We start from the raw sequence: 25,389 nt of genomic DNA on the forward strand, positions 1-25,389 counted from the left end.
AAATAGGACCTCTCCTTCTGAATTATTCGTAGTCATTTGATTGGAAGGATTTTATTATTGGCCTCTTTAAACACTTGGCATTTAGCTTCCTTATTTATATGCATAATAATTACAAATCAGAACATTTCTGTGTATTTAAAATAGGAGATGAACTTTACAAGAATTTAACTCTTAAAGTGCAGACTGTCTCATAGACATGTCCTGTTCCATGGACCCATTCTTTCATTGACTAGAATAACTTTTAGAGAGGCATTACATGTGTGTGATTCTTCTTATTTTACAGATCTGTAACTTACAGTATATTTCCACAATGTGTGCATATCAGTTTCACAAGGCAAATCACATTGACTGTTTTTCCACTAAATGAGGCAAAATATTATTTTTCTTTTTTTTTTTTTTTTTTTAACATCTTTATTGGAGTATAATTGTTTTACAATAGTGTGTTAGTTTTCCCTCTACAACAAACTAAATCAGTTATACATACACACATGCTCCCACATCTCCTCCCTCTTGCATCACCCTCTCTCCCACCCTCCCTATCCCACCCCCCCAGGCGGTCACAAAGCACAGAGGTGATCTCCCTGTGCTATGCAGCAGCTTCCCACCAGCTATCTAATTTACATTTGATAGTGTATATATGTCCCTGCCACTCCCCCACTTCGTCACAGCCCACCCCTCCCTCTCCCCATATCCTCAAGTCCATGATCGAGTAAGTCTGTGATTTATTCCCGTCCTACCACTAACCTCTTCATGACATTTTTTTCCCTTAGAGTCCATATATATGTGTTAGCATACGGTATTTGTTTTTCTCCTTCTGACTTACTTCACTCTGTATGACAGACTCCAGGTCCATCCACCTCATTATAAATAACTCAGTTTCATTTCTTTTTATGGCTGAGTAATATTCCATTGTATATATGTGCCACATCTTCTTTATCCATTCATCTGTTGATGGACACTTAGGTTGCTTCCATGTCCTGGCTATTGTAAATAGAGCTGCAATGAACATTTTGGTACATGAGTCTTTCTGAATTATAGTTTTCTCAGGGTATATGCCCAGTAGTGGGATTGCTGGGTCGTATGGTAGTTCTATTTGTAGTTTTTTAAGGAACCTCCATACTGTTCTCCATAGCGGCTGTATCAATTTACATTCCCACCAGCAGTGCAAGAGGGTTCCCTTTTCTCCACACCCTCTCCAGCATGTATTGTTTCTAGAGTTTTTGATGATGGCCAATCTGACCGGTGTGAGATGATATCTCATTGTAGTTTTGATTTGCATTTCTCTAATGATTAATGAGGTTGAGCATTCTTTCATGTGTTTGTTAGCAATCTGTATATCTTCTTTGGAGAAATGTCTATTTAGTTCTTCTGCCCATTTTTGGATTGGGTTGTTTGTTTTTTTGTTATTGAGCTGCATGAGTTGCTTATAAATTTTGGAAATTAATCCTTTGTCAGTTGCTTCATTTGCAAATATTTTCTCCCATTCTGAGGGTTGTCTTTTGGTCTTGTTTATGGTATCCTTTGCTGTGCAAAAGCTTTTAAGTTTCATTAGGTCCCATTTGTTTATTTGTGTTTTTATTTCCATTTCTCTAGGAGATGGGTCAAAAAGGATCTTGCTGTGATTTATGTCGTATAGTGTTCTGCCTATGTTTTCCTCTAAGAGTTTGATAGTGTCTGGCCTTACATTTAGGTCTTTAACCCATTTTGAGTTTATTTTTGTGTGTGGTGTTAGGGATTGTTCTAATTTCATACTTTTACATGTAGCTGTCCAGTTTTCCCAGCACCACTTATTGAAGAGGCTGTCTTTTCTCCACTGTATATCCTTCCCTCCTTTATCAAAGATAAGGTGACCATATGTGTGTGGGTTTATCTCTGGGCTCTCTATCCTGTTCCATTGATCTATATTTCTGTTTTTGTGCCAGTACCATATTGTCTTGATTACTGTAGCCTTGTAGTAGAGTCTGAAGTCAGGGAGCCTAATTCCTCCAGCTCCATTTCTCGTTCTCAAGATTGCTTTGGCTATTCGGGGTCTTTTGTGTTTCCATACAAATTGTGAAATTTTTTGTTCTAGTTCTGTAAAAAATGCCAGTGGTAATTTGATAGGGATTGCATTGAATCGGTAGATTGCTTTGGGTAGTATAGTCATTTTCACAATGTTGATTCTTCCAATCCAAGAACATGGTATATTTCTCCACCTATTTGTATCGTCTTTAATTTCTTTCATCAGTGTCTTATAGTTTTCTGCATACAAGTCTTTTGTCTCCTTAGGTAGGTTTATTCCTAGATATTTTATTCTTTTTGTTGCAATGGTAAATGGGAGCGTTTTCTTAATTTCACTCTCAGATTTTTCATCATTAGTGTATAAGAATGCCAGAGATTTCTGTGCATTAATTTTGTATCCTGCAACTTTACCAAATTCATTGATTAGCTCTAGTAGTTTTCTGGTAGCATCCTTAGGATTCTCTATGTATAGTATCATGTCATCTGCAAACAGTGACAGCTTTACTTCTTCTTTTCCTATTTGGATTCCTTTTATTTCTTTTTCTTCTCTGATTGCTGTGGCTAGAACTTCCAAAACTATGTTGAATAAGAGTGGTGAGAGTGGGCAACCTTGTCTTGTTCCTGATCTTAGTGGAAATGGTTTCAGTTTTTCACCATTGAGAACGATGCTAGCTGTGGGTTTGTCATATATGGCCTTTATTATGTTGAGGAAAGTTCCCTCTATGCCCACTTTCTGCAAGGTTTTTATCATAAATGAGTGTTGAATTTTGTCAATGTGTGCATATCAGTTTCACAAGGCAAATCACATTGACTGTTTTTCCACTAAATGAGGCAAAATATTATTTTTCTGCCATCACATTGTTAATAGGATGTACTTTAACGATGGCAGTTAATGCCTACAAATCCGTTCAGTTAGATGCCATTAGCATCTCTTACTTTATTTTTCTAGTGGATAAATGGAATATATTCTAAAAAAGAGTATTATCCTTGTTTTTCTTATTTCCTCAGTTCAGTTTCTTCAAGTAGTAATTTTAGTATGGTCTATGTCTTAAAATGATTACATAAGCTTATATAAGGCAGTTTACGAATAGTAAAATATATCATTTTTAGAAAATTGTTTGTGCCTTTCCAGGAAGAGAAAATAATAGCTTCCTAATCTATTACCAATTTTGTGTGACTGTGTCTTGTCCTTGCTCTAAATACGCATTAGCAGTTTATCTTCTGATAAGACTAAACAGGTGATTTTCTGCTGCTGCTTTTTTCTTTAAGTTAGATTGAATTTATTCTTAAAGGAGCACAAAAGCAAACATACAGACTTCTCATTATGATTTTAAATAATTTAGAATAGAACTGTGAACACAATATTTTCCCCATTGAAGATCATTTTATACTGAAGTTTAATATAGGTTTAAAAATTTCTATTTAAAACCTGGGCTCAGGAGGGTGATGGTAAAGTGCGACATTCACAAGCTGTTTCTCGGTGATGAAAAATGCATGAAAACATAACCCACACAGGACTAGTCAGGCTCTTTTGAATGTAGTTTTCCATTAACTTTTACTTGATTCAACTCAACACATGGTTGGTACTTCACAAGTTTCTTGAAGAAAAGAATAGGTAGTCCATTGTCTATTAATTCCTTCCTACGGTGTCCCTTGTTGTTCCTTTTCTAGCTGCAGTTAAATGTCTAAAATCATAATACTTTCAACCTTTCTTCTTTTCTAGTATGTGCACATTTATGTAAATTTTCTTTTATGTATTGATTTAGCTGCATCCCATGAGTCTTAAAATGTCATGTCCTCAGTGCCACATATTTATTTATGAATTTTCAATTTTGATTTTCTTTTTAACTCATATGGCTAGACTATTTAGTTTTCCTTTTATTCTTAATTTTTAATTTATTGCATTGTGTTCAGAAAAAGTAACTTGAAATGTTTCTTCAGTTTTGAATATTGAGTTTTTTTTGGTGGCCTAATCTATGGCCTTTTTTGTGAATGTTTAATGTGTACTTGAAAAAAATATATATTAATATACATATTAGGTTCAAATATTAATTCTACTATTCAAGCCCATATATCTCACTTATTGGTCATTTGCTTGCTCTGTTGATGTCTGAGTGTTGTATGTCTGTCTCCCATTATCACTGTGGATCTGACAATTTCTCATTTTATTGCTACCAGCAGTTGTTTCATACACTACAAAACTATGTTGTTTGGCTCATACTAGTTTGTGATTATTAAATTTCTTGGTGGATTTTAATGGGCTATACTAATTTAATCTATTTGCTGTTTTGTAAATTCTGTCTTCTTTGCCATCAGGATTGCTATAATGCATGATTTCACAAAAATACTTTTTTTTGCTATATTTTCCCTTTTATTTTCAGATTTACTCTTTTGTCTTAATTTTTTTGTCTCTTCTCAATAGCGCATTGCTAGATTTTCTTTGTCTTTCCAATCTGAGAACTTTATATTAATAGAGAAATTTTAAAATTTATATTTATTGTAAGCATTGATATATTTGGACTTAACATCCTTATTTTATGATTTTCTACTTTATATGCTTCCTTACTGAGTATGCCCCTTCTCTAACTCTCCCATTCCTTACCCTCTTCCTTCTTCCTTGCACTTTTCTCTTCCATTCTTTCCCTCCTTAATTTGTTTGGGATGAGTACATCATATTTATTCTAGTAATTACTTTTTAAGTGTTAAGAAATACACTAAAATTTATGCATGTGGAGTTAATCAGTATTTGCAGTCTGTCCTTAACAATCCAATAAATTCCAACATGCTTTTATTCTCTTTTTCTACTGTTATTTGCCGCTTTTATTCTCTTTTTCTACTGTTATTTGCCTTCCTGCACTTCACCCATCACTCCAACTACACCTTATATTGAGATTAAATGGAATTTTTTATCTATTTTTTTTCCTGTAGGTGGTAAAATTGCAACATTTCCATCCCAAATGAGGAACTATCTTGAGTATTAGTAATCCAAAACCATTTTCCCTTTTCATATTAAAAGTATTGCTTAGTTGTCTTTTTTTCAGCCATTGTTGTGTAAAAAAATATTATGCTTGTTGAATAATTTTTCTGTTTAGATGTAACCTCTCCCTAGAGCTTTCTGGGAAAATTCTGTTCAAACATTGAACATTTTACTTTTTCAGCTATGTACATTCTTTTAGTCACTGCCCATACATGTTTTATTTTGCTGATGAAATATTTAATCTCTAAATCTCTGTTTCTTTTCAAAGGATGTAATATCTTCTTAAAGATCTCTCTTAAGATACTGGTTATTTTTATTCAAAGTTATTATTACTTTTGCAGTGTCAACTTTCTTACCAGGGTTTAACTTATTTGCCCATTGAGGTTTTTTTTAAAATTAATTAATTAATTTAGTTTGGCTGTGTTGGGTCTTCATTGCTACGCACTGGCTTTCTCTAGTTGCAGCGAGTGGGAGCTGCTCTTAGTTGCTGTGTGCAGGCTTCTCATTGTGGTGGCTTCGCTTGTTGCAGAGCATGGGCTCTAGTCACATAGGCTTCAGTAGTTGTGGCGCAAGGGCTCGGTAGTTGTGGCTCGCGGGCTCTACAGCACATGCTCAGTTGTTGTGGCTTACGAGCTTAGTTGCTCCGCAGCATGTGGGGTCTTCCCGGACCGGGGCTCAAACTTGTGTCCCCTGCATTGGCAGGAAGATTCTTAACGACTGCACCACCAGGGAAGTCACTGAATTTTTTTTTTTTTAATGGAGTATGGCTACTTTACAATGTTGTGTTAGCCTCCACTGCACAACAAAATGAATCAGCCACACACATAAAGATATCCTCTTCCTTTTGGACTTCCCTCCAGTTTAGGTTACCACAGTGTGCTAGGTGAGTTACCTGTGCTATACAGCATGTTTCCATCAGTTGTCCATTTTATACACAGTGTCAATAATGTATATGTGTCAATCCCAGTCTCCCAATGCCTCCCACCCCACCCTTTTCCCCCTTGGCATCCACAAATTTGTTCTCTACATCTCTGTCTCTTTGCTTTGCAACTTAGATCATCTATACCATTTTTCTACATTCCACATATACACGTTATTATATAATATTTGCTTTTCTCTTTGTGACTTACTTCACTCTGTATGACACTCTCTAGGTCCATCCACGTCTCACAAATGACCCAATTTCATGACCTTTGTTTTTCAGAGTTAGGATATACCTGATATCTTTATTTATTTATTTCTTAAAGATCTTTATTGGAGTATAAGTACTTTACAATGGTGTGTTAGTTTCTGCTGTATAACAAAGTGAATCACCTATACATATATATATATATATATATATCTCCATATCTCCTCTCTCTTGTGTCTCCCTCCCTCCCTCCCTACCCCACCCCTCTAGGTGGTCACAAAGCACCAAGCTGATTTCCCTGTGTTATGCGGCTGCTTCCCACTAACTATCTAGTTTACATTTGGTGGTGTATATATGTCCATGTCACTCTCTCACTTCGTCACAGCTTACCCTTCCCCCTCCCCATATCCTCAAGTCCAGGCTCTAGTAGGTCTGTGTTTTATTCCCGTCCTAACCCTAGTCTCTTAATGACATTTTTTTCTTAGATTCCATATATATGCGTTAGCATATGGTATTTGTTTTTCTCCTTCTGACTTACTTCACTCTGTATGACAGACTCCAGGTCCATCCACCTCACTACAAATAACTCAGTTTCATTTCTTTTTATGGCTGAGCAATATTCCATTGTATATATGTGCCATATCTTCTTTATCCATTCATCTGTTGATGGACACTTAGGTTGCTTCTGTGTCCTGGCTATTGTAAATAGAGTGGCAATGAACATTTTGGTACATGACCCTTTTTGAATTATGGTTTTCTTAGGGTATATGCCCAGTAGTGGGATTGCTGCATCATATGGTAGTTCTATTTTTCGTTTTTTAAGGAACCTCCATACTGTTCTCCATAGTGGCTGTATCAATTTACATTCCCACCAACAGTACAAGAGGGTTGCCTTTTCTCCACACCCTCTCCAACATTTTTTGTTTGTAGATTTTTTTAAAGTTGTAGCAAGTTATTAGTCCTAACAAACCACCTCTTATTTTTTTAAAAAATTTATTTATGTATTTATTTATTTATTTATGGCTGTGTTGGGTATTCGTTTCTCTGTGAGGGCTTTCTCTAGTTGTGGCAAGTTGGAACCACTCCTCATTGCGGTGCGCAGGCCTCTCACTGTCACGGCCTCTCTTGTTATGGAGCACAGGCTCCAGATGCGCAGGCTCAGTAGTTGTGGCTCACGGGCCTGGTTGCTCTGCGGCGTGTGGGATCCTCCCAGACTGGGGCTCGAACCCATGTCCCCTGCACTGGCAGGCAGATTCTCAACCACTGCACTAGGCCATTCAGACCTAGTGTGTGGTGATACCTCATTGTAGTTTTGATTTGCATTTCTCTAATGGTGTTGAGCATCCTTTCATGTGTTTGTCGCCAATCTGTATATCTTCTTTGGAGAAATGTCTATTTAGGTCTTCTGCCCATTTGTGGATTGGGTTGTTTGTTTTTTTGGTATTGAGCTGCATGAGCTGCTTGTATATTTTGGAGATTAATCCTTTGTCAGTTGCTTCATTTGCAAATATTTTCTCCCATTCTGAGGGTTGTCTTATTGTCTTGGTACAGTTTCGGATGGTTGTGCTTTTCTAAGAATTTGTCCATTTCTTCCAGGTTGTCCATTTTATTGGATATGGTTGCTTGTATTAATCTCTCATGATCCTTTGTATTTCTGCAGTGTCAGTTGTTACTTCTCCTTTTTCATTTCTAATTCTATTGATTTAAGTCTTCTCCCTTTTTTTCTTGATGAGTCTGGCTAATTGTTTATCAATTTTGTTTACCTTCTCAAAGAACCAGCTTTTAGTTTTATTGATGTTTGCTGTCATTTCCTTTTCATTTATTTCTGATCTGATCTTTATGATTTCTTTCCTTCTGCTAATTTTAGGGATTTTTCATTCTTCTTTCTCTAATTGCTTTAGGTGTAAGGTTAGGTTGTTTATTTGAGATGTTTCTTGTTTCTTGAGGTAGGATTGTATTGCCATAAACTTCCCTGTTAGAACTGCTGTTTCTGCATCCCATAGGTTTTGAGTCGTTGTGTTTTCTTTGTTATTTGTTTTAGGCATTTTTGGATTTCCTCTTTGATTTCTTCAGGGATCTCTTGGTTATTTAGTAGCGTATTGTTTAACCCCCATGTGTTTGTATTTCTTAGTTTTTTTTCCTGTAATTGATGTATAGTCTTATAGCGTTGTGGTCGGAAAAGATACTTGATATGATTTCAATTTTCTTATATTTACCAACGCTTGATTTGTGACCCAAGATATGATCTATCCCGGAGAATGTTCCATGAGCACTTAAGAAGAAACTGTATTCTGTTGTTTTTGGATGGATTGTCCTATAAATATCAATTAAGTCCATCTTGTTTAATATGTCATTTAAAGCTTGTGTTTCCTTATTTATTTTCAGTTTGGATGATCTGTCCATTGGTGAAAGTGGGGTGTTAAAGTCCCCTACTATGAGTGTGTTACTGTCGATTTCCCCTTTTATGGCTGTTGGCATTAGCCTCATGTATTGAGGTGCTCATATGTTGGGTGCATAAATATTTACAATTGTTATATCTTCCTCCTGGATTGTTCCCTTGATCGTTATATGGTGTTCTTCTTTGTCTCTTGTAATAGACTTTATTTTAATGTCATTTTGTCTGACATGAGAATTGCTACTCCAGCTTTCTTTTGATTTCCATTTGCATGGAAAAATCTTTTTCCATTCCCTCACTTTCAGTCTGTATGTGTCCCTAGGTCTGAAATGGGTCTCTTGTAGACAGCATATATATGGGTATTTTTTTTTAATCCATTCAGCCCCTCTATGTCTTTTGGTTGGAGCACTTAATCCATTTACATTTAAGGTAGTTATCAATATGTATGATCCTATTACCATTTCCTTAATTGTTTTGGGTTTGTTATTGTAGGTCTTTTCCTTCTTTTGTGTTTCCTGCCTAGGGAAGTTCCTTTAGCATTTGTTGTAAAGGTGGTTTGGTTGTGCTGAATTACCTTATCTTTCGCTTGTCTGTAAAGTTTTTAATTTCCCCTTGAATCTGAATGAGAACCTTACTGATAGAGTAATCTTGTTGGTAGGTTTTTCCCTTTCATCACTTTAAATATGTGCTGCCACTCCCTTCTGGCTTGCAGAATTTCTGCTGAAAGATCAGCTGTTAACCTTATGGAGATTCCCTTGTATGTTATTTTTTGTTTTTCCCTTGCTGTTTTAAATATTTTTTCTTTGTATTTAATTTTTGATAGTTTGATTAATATGTGTCTTGGTGTGTTTCTCGTTGGATTTGTCCTGTATGGGACTGTCTGTGCTTCCTGGAATTGATTATTTCCTTTCCCATGTCAGGGAAGTTTGCGACTATAATCTTTTCAAATATTTTCTCAGACCCTTTCTTTTTCTCTTCTTCTCTAGGACCCCTATAATTCGAACATTGGTGCGTTTAATGTTGTTCCAGAGGTTTCTGAGACTGTCCTCAATTCTTTTCATTCTTTTTTCTTTATTCTTCTCTGTGGTAGTTATTTCCACTATTTTATCTTCCAGGTCACTTATCCGTTCTTCTGACACAGTTATTCTGCTATTGATTCCTTCTAGAGTATTTTAAATTTCTTTTATTGTGTTTTTCATCATTGTGTGTTTTCTCAATAGTTCTTCTAGGTCCTTTTTAAACGTTTCTTGTATTTTCTCCATTCTGTTTCCAAGATTTTGGCTCCTCTTTACTATCAGTACTCTGAATTCTTTTTCAGGGAGACTGCCTATTTCCTCTTCATTTGTTTTGTCTGATTGTTTTTTTACCTTGCTTCTTCATCTGATGTGTATTTCTCTGTCTTCTTATTTTGCTTCACTTACTGTGTTTGGGGTCTCCTTTTCTCAGGCTTCAGGTTCTTAGTTCCCGTTGTTCTTGATGTGTGCCCTCTGGGTAAGTTTGGTTCAGTGGATTGTGTAGGCTTGCTGTTGGAGGGGTCTGGTGCCTGTGTTCTGGTGGATGAGGCTGGATCTCGTCTTTCTGGTGGGCAGGACCATGTCTGATGATGATGGTGTGTTTCAGGGTGTCTGTGACCTTATTTTGATTTTAGGCATCCTCTCTGCTAATGGGTGGGGTTGTTTCCTGTGTTGCTTGTTTTTTGGCATAGGGTGTCCAGCACAGTAGCTTTTTGGTCGTTGAGTGGATTTGGGTCTTAGCATCAAGATGAAGATCTCTGGGAGAGCTTTCACCTTTTTATACTACGTGGGGCTGGGAGGTCTCTGGTGGACCAATGTCCTGAATTCAGCTCTCCTACCTCAGAAGTTCAGGCCTGACACCCAGCTGGAGCACCTAGACACTGTCAGCCACACGGCTCAGAAGAAAAGGGAGAAAAAAAAAAAGAAAGAGTGAAAGAAAAAAAGTAAGTAAAATAAAATAAAATAATGAAAATAAAAGATAAAAATTTTATGAAAAATTCAAAAGTAAAAAAGTAATAAACAAAAAAGAAACGAAGACGAGAGCAACAAAACCAGAAAACAAATCCACTGTGATAACAAGCGCTAGACAGTATGCCAAAAAAAAAAAAGAAAAAGAAGGACAGACAGAACCCTAGGACAAATGGTAAAAGCAAAGCTCTACAGAGTGTTTGCAGATGACATGCTACTATACATAGAGAATCCTAAAGATGCTACCAGAAAACTACTAGAGTTAATGAATGAATTTGGTAAAGTAGCAGAATACAAAATTAATGCACAGAGATCTCTTGCATTCCTATACACTAATGATGAAAAATCTGAAAGTGAAATTAAGGAAACATTCCCATTTACCACTGCTACAAAAAGAATAAAATACCTAGGAATAAACCTACCTAAGGAGACAAAAGACCTTTATGCAGAAAACTATAGGACACTGATGGAAGAAATTAAAGATGATACAAACAGATGGAGAGATATGCCATGTTCTTAGATTGGATGAATCAACATTGTGAAAATGACTCTACTACCCAAAGCAATCTACAAATTCAATGCAATCCCTATCAAACTACCAATGGCATTTTTCACAGAACCAGAACAAAATATTTCACAATTTGTATGGAAACACAAAAGACCCCGAATAGCCAAAGCAATCTTGAGAAAGAAAAATGGAGCTGGAGGAATCAGGCTTCCTGACTTCAGACTATACTACAAAGCTACAGTAATCAAGACAGTATGGTACTGGCACAAAAACAGAAATATAGATGAATGGAACAGGATAGAAAGCCCAGAGATAAACCCATGCACATATGGTCACCTTATCTTTGATAAAGGAGGGAAGAGTATACAGTGAAGAAAAGACAGCCTCTTCAATAAGTGGTGCTGGGAAAACTGGAGAGGTATATGTAAAAGAATGAAATTAGAACACTCCCTAACACCATACACAAAAATAAACTCAAAATGGATTAAAGACCTAAATGTAAGGCCAGACACCATCACACTCTTAGAGGAAAACATAGGCAGAACACTCTATGACATCAATCACAGTAAGATCCTTTTTGACCCACCTCCTAGAGAAATGGAAATAAAAACAAAAATAAACAAGTGGGACCTAATGAAACTTAAAAGCTTTTGCAAAGCAAAGGTTACCATAAACAAGACAAAAAGACAACCTTCAGAATGGGAGAAAATATTTGCAAATGAAGCAACTGACAAAGGATTAATCTCCAAAATATACAAGCAGCTCATGCAGCTCAACATTAAAAAAGCAAACCACCCAATCCAAAAATGGGCAGAAGACTTAAATAGACATTTCTGCAAAGAATATATATAGATTGCCAACAGACACATGAAATAATGCTCAACATCATTAATCATAAGAGAAATGCAAATCAAAACTACAATGAGGTGTCATCTCCCACCAGTCAGAATGGCCATCATAAAAAAATCTACCGACAATAAATGCTGGAAAGAGTGTGGAGAAAAGGGAACCCTCTTGCATTGTTGGTGGGAATGTAAATTGATACAGCCGCTATGGAGAACAGTATGGACGTTCCTTAAAAAACTAAAAATAGAACTACCATACGACCCAGCAATCCCAATACTGGGCATATACCCTGAGAAAACCATAATTCAGAAAGAGTCATGTGCCAGAATGTTCACTGAAGCTTTATTTACAACAGCCAGGACATGGAAGCAACCTAAGTGTCCATCGATAGATGAATGGATAAAGAAGATGTGGCACATATATACAATGGAATATTACTCAGCCATAAAAGGAAACAAAATTGAGTTATTTGTAGTGAGGTGGATGGACCTAGAGTCTGTCATACAGTGAAGTAAGTCAGAAAGAGAAAAACAAATATCATATGCTAACACATATATATGGAATCAAAAGAAAATGGTCAGCGGAACCTAGGGGCAAGATGGGAATAAAGATGCAGACCTACTAGAGAATGGACTTGAGGATACGGGGAGGTGGAAGGGTAAGCTGGGACAAAGTGAGAGAGTGGCATGGACATATATATGCTACCAAACGTAAAACAGATAGCTAGTGGGAAGCAGCCGCATAGCACAGGGAGATCAGCTTGGTGCTTTGTGACCACATAGAGGGGTGGGATATGGAGGGTTGGAGGGAGGGAGATGCAAGAGGGAAGAGATATGGGGACATTTGTATATGTATAACTGATTTACTTTGTTATAAAGCAGAAACTGACACACCATTGTAAAGCAGTTATACTCCAATAAAGATATTAAAATAAAAGAAAAGCTATACAGAGAAAATCACACAAAGAAGCATACACTTACACACTCAGAAAAAGAGGAAAAGGAAAAAATACATATATATATTAAAAAGAAAACAAAAAAATGGAAGAGAGGAACTAATTCAATAAACCCATCTACCAATGATAATAAGCTATATATTTAAACTAAGATAAACATAAAACCAGAAACAAATTAGATGCAGAAAGCAAACCCCAAGTCTACAGTTGCTCCCAAAGTCCACTGCCTCAATTTTGGGATGATTCTTTGTCTATTCAGGTATTCCAGAGATGGTGGGTACATCAAGTTGACTGTGGAGATTTAATCTGCTGCTCCTGAGGCTGCTGGGAGAAATTTCCATTTCTGTTCTTTGTTCACACAGCTTCTGGGGTTCAGCTTTGGATTTGGCCCCACCTCTGCATACAGGTCATCTGAGGACATTTGTTCCTTCCCAGATAGGACTGGGTTAAAGTAGCAGCTGATTAGGGGGCTCTGGCTCATGCAGGCTGGGGGGAGGGAGTATGGAATGTGGAGTGAACCTGTGGTGGCAGAGGACAGTGTGACATTGCAACAGGCTGAGGTCTCCCGGGGAAGTTGTCCCTGGATCACAGGACCCTGGCAGTGGCAGGCTACACAGGCTCCCTGGACGGGAGGTGTGGATAGTGACCTGTGCTTGCACACAGGCTTCTTGGTGGCTGCAGCATCAGCCTTAGCATTTCATACCCGTCTCTGGTGCTCGTTTAGGTGGTGCTCTGAGTCCCCTCTCCTCGTGCACCCCAAAACAATTGTCTCTTGACTGTTAGGCTGTTCCAGACTTTTTCCCGGATTCCCTCCTGGCTAGCTGTGGTACACTAGCCCCCTTCAGGCTGTGTTCACTCAGCCAACCCCAGTCCTCTCCCTGGGGTCTGACCTCCAAAGTCTGAGCCTCAGCTCCCAGCCCCTACCCATCCCAGCCCGTGAGCAGACAAGCCTCTCGGGCTAGTGAATGCTGGTCAGCACTGATCCTCTGTGCAGGAATCTCTCCGCTATGCCCTCTGCACCCCTGTTGCTGTGCTATCCTCCATGGCACTGAAGTAACCCCCCCCATCCCCTGTCTCCACCAGTGAAGGGGCTTCCTAGTGTGTGGAAACTTTTCCTCCTTCATAGCTCCCTCCCAGAGGTGCAGGTCCCATCCCTATTCCTTTGTCTCTGTTTTTTCTTTTTTTCTTTGCCCTACCCAGGCAAGTGGGGAGTTTCTTGCAATTTGGCAAATCGAGGTCTTCTGCCAGTGTTCAGTAGGTGTTCTTTAAGAGTTGTTCCACATGTAGATGTATTTTTGATGTATTTGTGAGGAGGAAGGTGATCTCCACGTCTTAGTCCTCTGCCATCTTGAAGGTCCCCCAATTTCATTCCTTTTTATAGCTGAGTAATATTCCATTGTATATATGTACCACATCTTCTTTATCCATTCCTCTGTTGATGGACCTTTAGGTTGCTTCCATGTCTTGGCTATCGTAAATAGTGCTGCAATGAACATTGGGGTGCATGTGTTTTTCTGAATTATGGTTTTCTCTGGCTAAATGCCCAATAGTGGGATTACTGGGTCATATGGTGGTTCTATTTTTAGTTTTTTAAGGAACCTCCATACTGTTCTCCATAGTGGCTGTATCCATTTACATTCCCAGCAACGTGTATGAGGGTTCCCTTTTCTCCACGCCCTCTCCAGCATTTATTGTTTGTAGATTTTTTGGTGATGGCCATTCTGACAGGTGTGAGGTGATACCTCATTGTAGTTTTGATTTGCATTTCTCTAATAATTAGTGATGTTGAGCATCTTTTCATATGTTTGTTGGACATCTATATGTCTTCTTTGGAGAAAGGTCTATTTAGATCTTCTGCCCATTTTTTGATTGGGTTATTTGTTTTTTTGATATTGAACTATATGAGCTACTTGTATATTTTAGAGATTAATCCTTTTCAGTTGCTTCATTTGCAAATATTTCCTCTCATTCTGAGGGTTTTCTTTTCATCTTGCTTATGGTTTCCTTTGCTGTGCAAAAGCTTTTGTTTCATTATGTCCCATTTGTTTATTTTTGTTTCAATTTTCATTACTCTAGGAGGTTGGTCAAAAAAGATGTTGCTGTGGTTTATGTCAAAAAGTGTTCTGCCTACGTTTTCGTCTAAGAGTTTTGTAGTATCTGGTCTTACATTTAGGTCTTTAGTCAATTTTTAGTTTATTTTTGTGTATGGTGTTAGGGAGTGTTCTAATTTCATTCTTTTACATGTAGCTGTCCAATTTTCCCAGAACCACTCATTGAAGAGGCTGTCTTTTCTCCATTGTATATTTTTGCCTCTTTTGTCATAGATTAGGTGACCATAGGTGCGAGGGTTTATCTCTTTGCCCATTGAATTTTATACTTTTCTTTCAAGCTGTTGGTGTTGCTGAAATGATTTGTGATTTTTGGTTGTGTACTCATTTTTGTATTTTAGAATTGCTGTCAGCTTATTCTATTTTCTGTAAATTGTCTCTAGTGATTGTGTGAGAGAGGCAGGGATTGTAGTTTGGCAATGGGAGATGTCACCCTTTCTCTGGGTTTTGGCTACTTCAGTCCTTGCTCTGCCCTTCTAGCCTGAATACCCACATTCTCTGCTGTCTCCTCTTCACATGTTCCTGCAGTTTGCTTGGGAGGACATCATGTGTTCTCCTGTGTTGATGTTTCATATTTACCTAGAGACTCCTGCTTCTTTTATCTGTGCTAGTCTTCCCCTACATGTTAGGGCTTTAAATTCCCCCATTCTTTCCTCTGAAGTTTTCATTCTGATTACTTTTTATCTTTTAGAATTCCTCTAAATATCTGGTTAGATATTGACACTTTTTTGTTTCACATTCCTATTCCTAATTTATTATTTTTGAAAAATATCTTTTCATTCACTGTGTGGCATTGGGGTGGGGGAGGAGGTAAGCAGCATCGCTCAATTAGCCAAATAGTATCCTTATAAACCATGGGAGTCAGATACATTGTGAGTATGTTGTGTTTTTTCATAAGTGGTATAAGAGCTCAGGGTCAAGAATAGTGTACTATAAACTTTCTGCAAGAATTTCTTTCCTTAGGTTTCTAAAATTGCTTTCTCACGGAGTATCACAAGCATTAGTAACTTTTTATAAATATAGTTATAACTGAGATTACATAATCCTTTAAAATGTTATTTATTCCTTATATAATTATCATTTTTAATATATTTTGATATCTTTTTATAGTGACATTAAAATAATAGGCAATTTGTCCTCATGGAGGACAACACTCCCTTTTTCTTTCTCACTGGTGAACGTTGCGGTGGAAGTTGAGTACAGAAAGAGTGATGAGACTACTCACTCTTAGCACTCCTGTGGTCATGATGGAATGTACAGTTTCTTAAGGAAGAGTGATTTTGTTGCAGCTAAACCTTAAGGATTGGTGTATGTAGACATAAGAGAAGTTATTTTGTATTAATTAGTGTTATCTGAATATTTTGATTATCTGTTTGCATTACTGCTAAACAGAGGAGTAACTTTGTATGACTGAATTTTATACAGTCATGATTTACTACAGGGGTCAGGTAAATATTTTCAGCTTTGTTGGCTATATGATCTCTGTTGCAAGTATAATTTTGTTGTAGCTTGAAAGTCATAAGACAATATGTAAATGAATGAGTGTGAGTATGTTCCAATAAACTTCAGGACACTAAAATTTGTTTTTCATATAATTTTCACATGCTATGAAATTTTATTCTTTTTTAGATATCCCCCATTAAAAAAATATAAAAACGTTTCTAAGTTTATGGGATATATGAAAATAGTGGGCTGGTTTCCAGCCCCTAATTTAGACTGTATAATAACATGGAAAATATTTATGATATATTGAGTTAAGAAAAAGCAGGTTACAAAACACTATCTGTAGTGTAGTCCCATTTATGTTAAAAAGCAATCATCAGTATACAGATAGCACTAGAAGAAGAGCTATCAAAATATTAATTGTGTCTCCCTGTTGGTGATTAGATTATTGGTAAGTTTAAAGTTCTGCACTGTGTTCATTTGCATTTTCTGAGTTTTGTACCCTGAATATTTATTATGTTGTTTTTAAAAATAAACATTCTTGTATCAGAAAAAAGTTATTTAAAAACTGACAGAATCTACATTTTCAGCAAAGTTGGGTTATTCATTGTTAATTAGTCTGATACAATCTGTTTTGTTTACCCTCTGCTTCATTTTTAGCCAACAAGTCCCAAATTTGGAAAAGCTGACTCATATGAAAAACTGGAAAAACTAGGAGAAGGATCGTATGCTACAGTATACAAAGGGAAAAGCAAGTAAGTTCATTAATTTTTAAATATTTCACATGTAAAATATACCTGTTCTCTTAGTATTAAGTAACAGTATGTTTAAATGATTTTTATTTAATACACAATAGATTTTCCTCCCTCAGGTTTTTTGTTGTTATTGTTGTTGTCATTGTTTTAACAATTGTAATAGTCAGTAGAATTGCTTTTCTCCACGAGCAAACAGGTTTGCAGACCTGTCCAATTGAACTTTTCTGTCCTTCCTCTCTTCCAACTTTGTTTTCTCTTTCTCTCATTGGAACCCTCAAATGAGAATTCAGTTCCAGGTGAATGATGTGATTAATTTCTCATGGAGGTTTAGCATTTGCTTAAGAATAAGAGTACTGATTTGACCAAGCCAAATGTATTGATTATTCTTGACATCTTTTTAAGTTGAGCTTTTAATCCATCTTTCAGAAGTCACTTAATTAAACAAACTGCAAACTCTTTCTTTCTTCCTGTCTCCTTTGGTATCATGCTGCATATATTTCCACACAGAGAAACAACTGTTCCCCCCTTTGTCCTCTTCCCCCACATTCTCTGTCAGGGTCAGGGCACAGATTTGGGTTCTTAAAAAGCTTGCCCCTATATGTTTCTGATAGGCCTCCTCCCTTTCCCATACTGATTAAGAGCACAGATTTGGTGGCATGTAGCTTGTAGAAATTTTTAATACTCTTCTTGAAATAACTACAAGAGACAAAAGCCTCATTTTACCTTAATAACAATACCAAATAGTGTTGAAAAAATTTTTTCTAAACTATCCTTGTTATTGTCTCCCTTTTAAGTCATTGTATAAGATAGGAAATTCTAACTAATTACTCAGCAGTAATTGAATTACTAACTAAACTAAGTAATTAAAGAGATAGAGAAGATAATTCTCTGAAGGATCATTCTAAACACATGATTGGAAATTTTGACTATGTGCTTATTTAGGTACTCTTTGGCTTTTCTGGAATGTAGTCTTATACCTTTGTTCATAGTTTTCAAGTTAAGAAGATGAAGCAATATTCCTGATAAAGTAAGATATGTAAGTAAGGAAATTCAGAAATGCTGTAGGTCAAAATTAAGTATTAATTTTGACTCTTAGACATTTGCCCCAAAAAAAAGCCTTTAAAAAATTTGAATAGAAAAAAAATATGATGGGGAAGGAAAAAAAAATCTAGAGGGCTGTTATTGACTTCACTGTGTCTCTTAAGCATTATGGAATGTCATGGTAATGGCATAAATGGTTGAGTTAATTTCAATCGTGGTTGTGTCCCAAGTTTTTGCATTTTTTCCTAAGGAAAAATAGTACTCTACTGTGTAAAAATTACTTGTACCTTTCATGTTAATAAAGTGACGATAACTATACTGGATTAAGCAATTATTTTGTATAAAATATGGTATATTCATTGTCTCATTTTTTCTTCACAACACTCTATAAGAATGGTCCCATTTTTATATTATTGTCATCTCTGCTGGACCAGACATCTTGGTGCTTAGAGAAATTTAATCACTTTTCCAAGTCAGTACAGGTTATTAGTGACAGAACTTGTCTTGGCTCCTGTCTTTCTGGTATGAGGTCATCTTTTCCTAACCATTTTACATACTGCTTCCACAGGATAAGGCCTTCTTGGAAAGACTTGGTCCTTGTTGAGTATTCAAGATGGTTCTCCCAGATGCTCTGATTTGTTTTAATGGTGAATCAGACAGAAGCAAACATATGATTTCATTATAAGGAAATAAACCAATCATTTTGAAGTGCCTTCCCACCAAAGATATGCTCAGCTAATTTCCAAATGCAAGATAATAACTCTATTAAATGTTTAAGATTTATGATAAAATCTTGAAAGATAGTTGAAACATTCTCTGTTTATTATGCCCAAATAAAAGAAAGACTGTCTTTTAAGTAGCTGCAATCTTTGAGAAGGATAGTTCTGGACAGTTAATACTTTTCACTCCAGCAGGTCTCAATGTATCTTGTCAGCATTTCTCAAGCAGTTTAAAGCTTGCTGGTCACATGTACTATTTAATTTCCTCCAGCTGGAGATGAAAGCCATTGACCACTCACCTGCTTTAGGAGATGACAGGCTGCTTGTGCTTATTTGCTTTATGGTGGCAAGGTAAGGCCACAGAACAACAGTTACGTGCCATCTAGCAACATTAAGAGAGCTGAGTTTGGTGTGTCTCCTGAAGCACTGCGTAATTTAAAGAGTCAACTGAATGTTAGGAGCCTTGTTCCAGTACGCCTCACTGCTTTCCCGTAGCTGTCTGCATCCCTGCCTCCATCTTTTTTTTTTTTTTTTTAACATCTTTATTGGAGTATAACTGTTTTACAATGGTGTGTTAGTTTCTGCTGTATAACAAAGTGAATCAGTTATACATATACATATGTCCCCATATCTCTTCCCTCTTGCGTCTCCCACCCTCCCTATCCCACCCCTCTAGGTGGACACAAAGCACCGATCTGATCTCCCTGTGCTATGCAGCTGCTTCCCACTAGCTATCTGTTTTACATTTGGTAGTGTATATATGTCCATGCCACTCTCTCACTTCGTCACAGCTTACCCTTCCCCCTCAAATCCTCAACAAAATACTAGCAAACAGAATCCAACAGCACATTAAAAGGATCATACACCATGATCAAGTGGGGTTATTCCCAGGAATGCAAGGATTCTTCAATATATGCACATCAATCAACGTGATACACAAAATCAACAAACTGAAGGAGAAAAACCATATGATCATCTCAATAGATGCAGAGAAAGCTTTTGACAAAATTCCACACCCATTTATGATAAAAACCCTGCAGAAAGTAGGCACAGAGGGAACTTTCCTCAACATAATAAAGGCCATATATGACAAACCCACAGCCAGCATCGTTCTCAATGGTGAAAAACTGAAACCATTTCCACTAAGATCAGGAACAAGACAAGGCTGCCCACTCTCACCACTCTTATTCAACATAGTTTTGGAAGTTCTAGCCTGCCTCCATCTGTAAACGTTATCTTTAGCATCTACCCCAAGAGCAGCTATCGTTATCTTGCAACAAAGCTGCATGGCAGGGCTTTTCTGGTGGCGCAGTGGTTGAGAATCCGCCTGCCGATGCAGAGGACACGGGTTCATGCCCCGGTCTGGGAGGATCCCACGTGCCGCAGAGCGGCTGGGCCCGTGAGCCATGGCTGCTGAGCCTGCGCGTCCGGAGCCTGTGCTCCGCAACGGGAGAGACCACAGCAGTGAGAGGTGGGCATACTGCAAAAAAAAAGAAAAAAAAAGCTGCATGGCATTTGTAGAGATACCCCTGATACTCAGTTGGTGAGCATTTTGTATATATGTGTATTGAATTACAGGTGTCAGGTTTGGATTTTGCCATAAACCTCATTGTATTCGTTTGCTAGGACTGCTAAAACAAATACCATAGAGTGGGTGGCTAAAACAACAGAAATGTATCATCTCTTAGTTCTGGAGGCTAGATCTAAGATCAAGGTATTGGCAGGGTTGGTTTCTTTCTGAGGGTTGGTCGTGTAAGGGAGAATCTGTTCCATGCCTCTCTCCTAGCTTCTGCGATTGCTGGCAATCTTTGGCATTCCTGGCTTGTAGATGCATCACCCTGATGTCCACCTTCATGGTCATATGGTGTTCTCTCTCTCTCCGTGTGTTTGTCTCCACATCCAAATTTCCCCTTTTTATAAGACTACTAGTCATTTTGGATTAGGGCCCACTGTAATGACCTCATTTTAGCTTGATTACTTCTGTAAAGACCCTATTTCCAAATAAGGTCACATTCTGAGGTTTTAGGGGTTAGAACTTCAACATGTCTTTTTTGGAGGATACAATTCAATCTATAACACTTATTAATTTCAAACCTCACTAATTTGGCATTGTGTTCATGATAATATTCTTCTTCATCTCCATTTATGATATATGTAAGTCATCTTTTATTTCATGGTTCAAATATATGAGCAAAGGATATCCCCCCCCATCAAAAGATTTGTGTAATTGTTGACTTTGATACAGTTGCTGTCAGCCATTGTTTAGAAACCTGAGAAGAAGTACAAAGACTTTTTATTACTCTTGAATTCTCTTGAGTTTCTTATTCCTGTAAGGATACATAGGTTGGGGAGAAGTTGACTGAGATTCCTGTGCTGTGTAGCTCCCTTGTTAATGAGCTTGCCTCTAAAGAATGTGGCTGGTTAACTGCAACCATATCAACATACAACACTCACAAATAAGTTTTCCTATTTAAAAAAAAAAAGCTTTGAACTTCTCACAGTTTTATATTTGAGTAGAGATTGGTTTTGTTTTGTTTTTAAACCAGTGCTCTCCAGCTTCTTAATACTTTCTTTGTGCATGTGTGTGTTTCTGTCTGGGGAAGGGAGGCTGTTTATCATCACTCTTGCTACTAATCTTTATCCTGGTTTGATTTCTTGGTTATGTTCTCTCTTCTAAATCCCTGTAGCATTTAATATAGGATTTTAAAAAATCATGCAGTGTATATAATATGCTACATTTTAAAACATGTGGCATTTAAAAATGTCTTTAGTTCAGCTCCTTGAAATCATCTGTTTCCCAAGGACATTTGTATCAATACATTAAGAGACTCGTTAACAGTTTTTTAGCTTATTTAATTAATGATGAGTGTTTGTTATGTTGTTTTTATGCCCCTTCTATGCTGTAGGTGAAAAAGAAAGAATTTAGATACAGATCTGCCCTCAGGAAACTTAATAATCTTGATGGGAGATGGTCCATATACATAAAGAACTCTGTATAAGTTAGAACATAGTGTATTCTATATAAGAATGCAGTAAGAAAGGCCCAGGTGAAATGCTGTGGGGTTTCAAAAGGAAGAGAGGATGAGTTTGACTAAAGTATTTTAAATGTGTGCTCTCCAGTGGTGACTGAATTCACAGCCTCACGTGCTTTTAAATCAGGCCTCCCTCATCACTGTGTATATTTGTAGGACTCCTTGGGAGAGTTTTCTTTTGGGACTTGGTCCTCTGACCACATATAATGAAATTTTCGCCAGACTCTTCACAAAATCTGTTAAAGCCTGCGGGCCTTAAAGTAAATTTAATTATTTATTTGAATTTTTGTGCAAATTTTGATAAAAGCGAAAGTGTTATGTTTGAGTGTTCCAGTGGGACTGGCATTAGACAGTATAATTTGGACGGGTTGGTGGGTTGTTTATATGTGAGCACCCACGAATGCCTGGCTGTTGTAGGTAAGAGCTATGAGCACCAGCCCCCTCAACTCCCAAACTTGGAGTATGGTGGGACTTGTGTGTTCCTCAGCACACTGGGATCTGCGGGTGGAGTGCACCCGAGTTCCCCCTGGCCCCATGCCTGAACCCCCAGTTCTCCCAGGTTCCAGACCCTGCCCCGAGTGGTGAGAAGCTATAAACCTTTACTCTTGCCCGGGACAGACTCCTCTCTTTTCCTTCCTACTTTAAAGGAGTGCGAGGCTGTAGCTGCTTGCTTTTGACTTTCTCATGCTTCTAGTGTCATTTACAGAAAGAAAAAGTTTGCTCTTTGTTCCATCTCTGGAATTAGAGTATTGGACTTACTCAGACTAAGTCCTCCCACAGATGACCCTGGTTTCTGGTCATTTTTTCCTGCTTATCTTCAGTTTCTGTTGAGGTGAAGATGCCAAAGCCTTACTCCTGCGGGAGCCTGCTAAACAGAGGAGCCGGCCCAAACTGGTCTGTGCCAGCTGTAAATTGTTATCTCAGAGGTCCATAAGAACAATGGAGGAATTTGGTCACTTTATGTAACACGAGATTTATGTGATTGAAAATGCCAGTCTTCTTTTAGCAGTTCATTCTGCCAGTGTGTGCTGAATCATTGAACTTGAATTCAACGACCTCATAAATTAAGAGACCAGGCCAAACCAATACTGAAATACACTAAATACATTTCAAAGAGCTCTTCAAAGCTGCAGGAGAAATAGGAGGAAGAAATACTGTTAATTAAAACAAGCAGCAGCAAGAAGAAAGGCGGCAGCAGTCAGCCACCTTTTCGGAATATGTGAGATTAAAGAGGTGGCTCTTACTGCTGGCCCTGAAGGTCATCTCCACTGAAACACTATCAGGAGGAGTTTGAAGAATTCTGAAAGTCAGAAATCCCCAGATGGAAAACACTGGACTCCTGGTTCACTGAAGTTTCAATCTTAAGTGTTGACACCTGGACTGTCATGCTGACTTCCAGCATCCTGAGAGGTTATCTACCCACAAACGGGAACTCTGTACAAAAGAGAGGCAAATCTGATTACATTTTACGGGCTCTGCTGCACTCTCTGTTTCTCATTAGGTCTGCTCTGATTTCTTTTAGACTTTGGGTCCATAGGCTTATTATCAGAGCTCACTTCAAAGATCAAGCCTGTAACCACGCTATTAGTCACAGGATATGAAAATGGTATCATACTATGATAATACAATCAGTGTTAGCTTTGTAATTTAATGCACAAAATACGGCATTACAGTGTGCAAGAGAAACTGGATTTTTAAAAAAACCCAATTAGATGAATGGACTTTGTGTCATGTGATTTTCAGATCTGGTGCTCCTTGTGTACAGATGAAAGTAGAGTTCTTATCCTTACCTACTCCAAGGAGGATAATAGCCCACCCACCAACATCTGCTAATTTTATTTTCAAAAACCTTAAAGCCTATTCAAATTGCAGATTCAGCCCTGACTTCCTCTTCAGGAAGAATGTAAGGCATTAGAAGCTGGTTCATGGGTACAGCTGGTTCCATTTTGCTTGCAGCAGATAAACAATACCTAATCTTTTTGACAAAAGTGACAATGAGTATATTGTTTGAGCAAGAAGCATAATTTCAATTATTAGACCAAACTGTAAAGGGATAACTTTTCTACTAGACAGTGGTTTTTTTTGTGTGTGTGTGTGGTTCGCGGGCCTCTCACTGCTGTGGCCTCTCCCGTCGCGGAGCACAGGCTCCGGATGCGCAGGCGCAGCGGCCATGGCTCACGGGCCCAGGCGCTCCGCGGCATGTGGGATCTTCCCGGACCAGGGCACGAACCCGTGTCCCCTGCATCGGCAGGCGGATTCTCAACCACTGCGCCACCAGGGAAGCCCTAGACAGTGTTTTAATGTTGGCCACTGTTAGCCATTTTTATTATCAGGGTCTTTGATCATTTGATTGGGAGACCCTCAAAACAATCAGTGATATTTCCTGTCTTCAGAGTTGTAGTCCAGCTAGTGAAAATGGAGGCATTCCTTGGATAGTGGAGGAATATTTTGAAAGAGTTAGTGTAGAAATTTCCAATTATCATAATGTCAGGGCTCCTAGAATCTCTCTCCCACTTAAACCACTTAGTTTAGTGTAAGTGGTTTTTGAGGAGGACTAGAGGAAGGACATGATGATAAGATTGGTTTCAGTTTAAAGCAAACCCACATTCCTGAGTTGCTTCATTGTTATTGTCATCCTTTTATTTTAAACCAGGATACATTTGCTGATATCTGGAGGCATTTTTGGTTTCATAACTCAGGGAGCAGTAGTGGTGTTACTGGCATCTATAAGCCAGGGATGTTGTGAAACATCGTACAAATGAACAGGACAGTCTCCTGCAACAAAGAATTGTTTGGTCCAAAGTGTCAATAGTGCCAAAGTTGAGAAGCCATGGTCTAAACAAGGAATGCATAGAGGCAGTGCCCATTTAAAAGAGCTCTTTCCTTTGGAGACATTTACTGAGCCCATACTGTGTTCGGTATACTGGGCCAGGCAATGGGTATGTAATGGTGGGCAAAACTGAGTTTCTCTTTCCATGGAACCTGTCATCTAGTGGGGAAGGCAAAGATTATTCGAGTCAGCAGATACATCCGTAATTTTAAATTGCAAAGAGGAAAAGAGAGCTATGAGAAATAACTAAGATAGAGAGCAGTGGGTTATATATGTTTATGTGAGGGAGAGAGGTGGGTAATGAGTATACCTTAGATGGATGGACAGTGGAAGCCTTGCTGATGAGGGGACATTTACACTTAGATCTGAAGGAGGAGATGTGACCAACCAGGTAAAGAGCAGGGATAAGTGTTTCAGGCCAGACCCCCAAGAAGAGCTTGGTATTTTCTACAGACTTGGAGAGCCCCATGTTATTGGGAGTTGAGGGGAGATTGGTATGAACTGAGTTTTGAAAAGTTGGCAAGACCTTGAGGACCGTCTTAGGAATGTTCTGCTTACATATTACTGCAAGATGAACTGCCCCAAAGCTTAGAGAGTTAAAACAACAGCTATCATTTATTTTGCTCATGAACCTACTCTTGGGAAGGGCTGGACAGGAAAAGCTTGTT

The 25,389-nt window shown here is 38.0% G+C and overlaps 1 protein-coding gene across 6 annotated transcripts in view; it reads left to right on the top strand.

Moving 5' to 3' along the window:
- CDK14 (cyclin dependent kinase 14) overlaps nucleotides 1-25,389 on the top strand; it is a 599,292-nt gene that overhangs the window by 160,289 nt on the left and 413,614 nt on the right. For all 6 annotated transcript variants that reach the window (XM_059073929.2, XM_067042484.1, XM_067042485.1 and 3 more), the window contains one exon: nucleotides 17,005-17,099. In XM_059073929.2, coding sequence (XP_058929912.1) covers nucleotides 17,005-17,099 — 95 coding nt within the window. The remainder of the gene's footprint in view (nucleotides 1-17,004; nucleotides 17,100-25,389) is intronic.

Source organism: Kogia breviceps, chromosome 9, assembly GCF_026419965.1.
Source record: "Kogia breviceps isolate mKogBre1 chromosome 9, mKogBre1 haplotype 1, whole genome shotgun sequence".
Classification (NCBI taxonomy): domain Eukaryota; kingdom Metazoa; phylum Chordata; class Mammalia; order Artiodactyla; family Physeteridae; genus Kogia; species Kogia breviceps.